Raw genomic sequence first — 2,770 nt, 5'->3', positions numbered from 1 at the left:
TTGTTTTATCAGATTCCATTTTGATTTTCACTCCTTATTACCGCCGATAATATTCTGCCTTATCCTGAGTTTCGCCTGATAATTGTTCATCCGCCCATAGTAATTACATGGAAACCAAAAGTGAAAAGTGAACCGGTTCGGGGAAAATGAAACTCATGATAAGGCTCATTACACTTAGAAGCTGTCAAGTTTTACCTAGCTCCATGAGCTTGATAAAATTTTGACGTTCGTATTCACCACGAAAATGTCAAATTTGTATTCTAGCCATTTTCAGAGACCTTTTTTGCGGTTAAGCCCGGTAAAAATACTTCCAAAAAGCGGATGTCAAGATATAAAAGCCCGCACAAATATCGCCCTGATATAACTTGTATCTAGCAACCCAACAGATGGCTGAAAAACAATAAGTTTTATCCTGTGAAGATGGCCAGTGAGGAGACAAAGCTGGTGAAGGGCTGCTTACCAACCGGTTCGGCTCAGTGTAACTGGGTCATGGTAACCCCGGACCACGCGAACATTATTTTTTGACATTCCTCCTTGCACTGCGGCAAATTCCAGTTGTAAGGGTAATGGAACTAGACCAAAAGACGCAGTGCCCGTTATTCTTCCAAATGGAATGTTTCCGCAGTGCAAGGGTATAAAAACCCGATGGCAACACCATAGCGACCATTTGCGCATCAGTTTCAAAGAAAAGGAAAAGTGAGAAGTGAGAAGTGCCGCGTGTGATTAAATATACAATTTCGCGGAAATATTCAATTAGTGCAACACAAATTTACAAAAAATTTATAAATCTTGTTTAGTTGTGTTCATTTACTCCATTTATTTTCTAGAAAATAGTAACAAAAAAAATTTTTGATAAAAGCGAGAAGTAGTTTTCAGCATCGCAAAGAGCAGAAAATTCGCAACTTTAACCAATTTTAGGGAGAGTGCAATCGTCGCAAGCGAGTGCAACTGCGTTAGTTTGTCAAGCGCTAGATGGGAAGCAGGTGTCCTAAAAGATAAGCAACATATAGAAGGAACGCACGCAAAAAGGAAAAGCAACGACCAAACCAACCACAGCGTGTAAGAAAATACAGAACGCCAAAGCAACAGCGACGAAGGCAAAGCAAGTAGGGCCACAACCACCACTCCCCTACTGGCCTGAGAAATAGCGCGCTTGCTGCGCACCCCATAGCCACTACCACTGCTACAGTCAGGTAAGTTTTTTCAGTTACCTGGTGATACAGTATATTAATTCGTGTTACCATAAGTAGTTTCCCTTTGGTACGGAGCACGCTGGGTACGTGTCAGGGCTCTTGGCGAGTGCGTATTCCGCACTGCAACGCGAGTTAAAAGCCTCTGAACCGTGCTAAGTGGGCGTACAACCACGATAAACGCCAAACGGGGACAGGAATGTGTCACTTACCTTGTTTATGCCAACATATAAAGTACCTTAACCCAGTGCACTGTGATCCAAAATGAGGCATGAACTAAATTTCATGCTCCCGGAGATTCCGAAAGTGTATTGACTCGAATTTATTTCAAATTGGGGTTTTTCTTTTTTTTGTTTCTCGCATCTGTTGGAAAACCCGTATAAACACATCATTCATTTAATGCGAAGTGAAGATAGGCTGGTTTCCTTTATATAGCCCGGTGTAAATTCGAATTTTTATTATAGAAAATTGGAATTATAGTTCGCTTCTTTCGGTTGACCGCGCAAAGTAATTATTAAAGAAAATCGAATTTCCACTAGGCATTGAAATAACAACACATGTATGCCATATGGAAATGAACATAATGATTATTTTTTGGTTGTTAATGTAATGGCACGATTAATTGTAAGGTTCGACTTTGTCATTTGGTCATTTTCGACATTTAGTGCATAGTGGAATTCCAGCATTACTTTCGAATATGGTTTCAGCGAGCGCGCCATATAAACGTAGGCATAACCGCTTGAAATCACTATGTATTAAGTCAATTCGGAGGTTTCTTTTTTTTTTGGTAATTGTGGGTCTTGGATGGGTATGGGTAGGGTAACCGATGTAAAATGGAGTGCTAGGGCGAATAAACAAGGTAAAAAATGCGTATTCCGCTACAGCAGCGGGTTCGACAACGCGCCCAGCAACAACAACCGCCACAGCAGCGGGTGCCACGGAGCGCTACAATAACAACGCGCTACATCGGCGGCTATTGTGACCTCGCCAGCAACCACGCGCGAAGGCAACAACGCGCGAAGACCGCAACAACCGCTACAGCAGCGGGTTCGCCAACGCGCTCAGCGAAACAACCGCCACAGCAGCGGGTTCGACAACGCGCACAGCAACCACAACCGCCACAGAAGCGGGTACCATGGAGCGCGACAGTAACAACGCGCTACGTCGGCGGCTATTGCAACCGCGCCAGCAACCACGCGCGAAGACCGCAACAACCGCTACAGCAGCGGGTTCGACAACGCGCCCAGCAACAACAACCGCCACAGCAGCGGGTACCACGGAGCGCTACAATAACAACGCGCTACATCGGCGGCTATTGCGACCGCGCCAGCAACCACGCGCGAAGGCAACAACGCGCGAAGACCGCAACAACCGCTACAGCAGCGGGTTCGAGAACGCGCCCAGCAACAACATCCGCCACAGCAGCGGGTACCACGGAGCGCTACAATAACAACGCGCTGCGTCGGCGGCTATTGCAACCGCGCCAGCAACCACATGCGAAGGCAACAACGCGCGAAGACCGCAACAACCGCTACAGCAGCGGTCACAGCGGCGGGGTGTAGCAACGCCGCCATAACACC

The 2,770-nt window shown here is 46.2% G+C and overlaps 1 protein-coding gene across 1 annotated transcript; it reads left to right on the top strand.

The window, feature by feature from the left end:
• Nucleotides 1-2,056: 2,056 nt before the first annotated feature.
• LOC118749702 (E1A-binding protein p400-like) lies at nucleotides 2,057-2,752 on the top strand. The gene has a single exon (XM_036484495.1). It carries the CDS (start codon nucleotides 2,057-2,059, stop codon nucleotides 2,750-2,752), a length of 696 nt encoding a protein of 231 aa, XP_036340388.1.
• Nucleotides 2,753-2,770: the final 18 nt, after the last annotated feature.

This window comes from Rhagoletis pomonella, unplaced genomic scaffold, assembly GCF_013731165.1.
Source record: "Rhagoletis pomonella isolate Grant_MI unplaced genomic scaffold, Rhpom_1.0 Rhpom_scaffold_00035, whole genome shotgun sequence".
NCBI lineage: Eukaryota > Metazoa > Arthropoda > Insecta > Diptera > Tephritidae > Rhagoletis > Rhagoletis pomonella.
The sequence above is the reverse complement of the archived record's forward strand: the minus strand, read 5'-3'. Positions and strand labels throughout refer to the sequence as shown.

What these genes read in the sequence shown, in the direction of transcription:
- LOC118749702 (XM_036484495.1), top strand. Translation starts at nt 2,057, where the DNA reads ATGCGTATTCCGCTACAGCAGCGGGTTCGACAACGCGCCCAGCAACAA.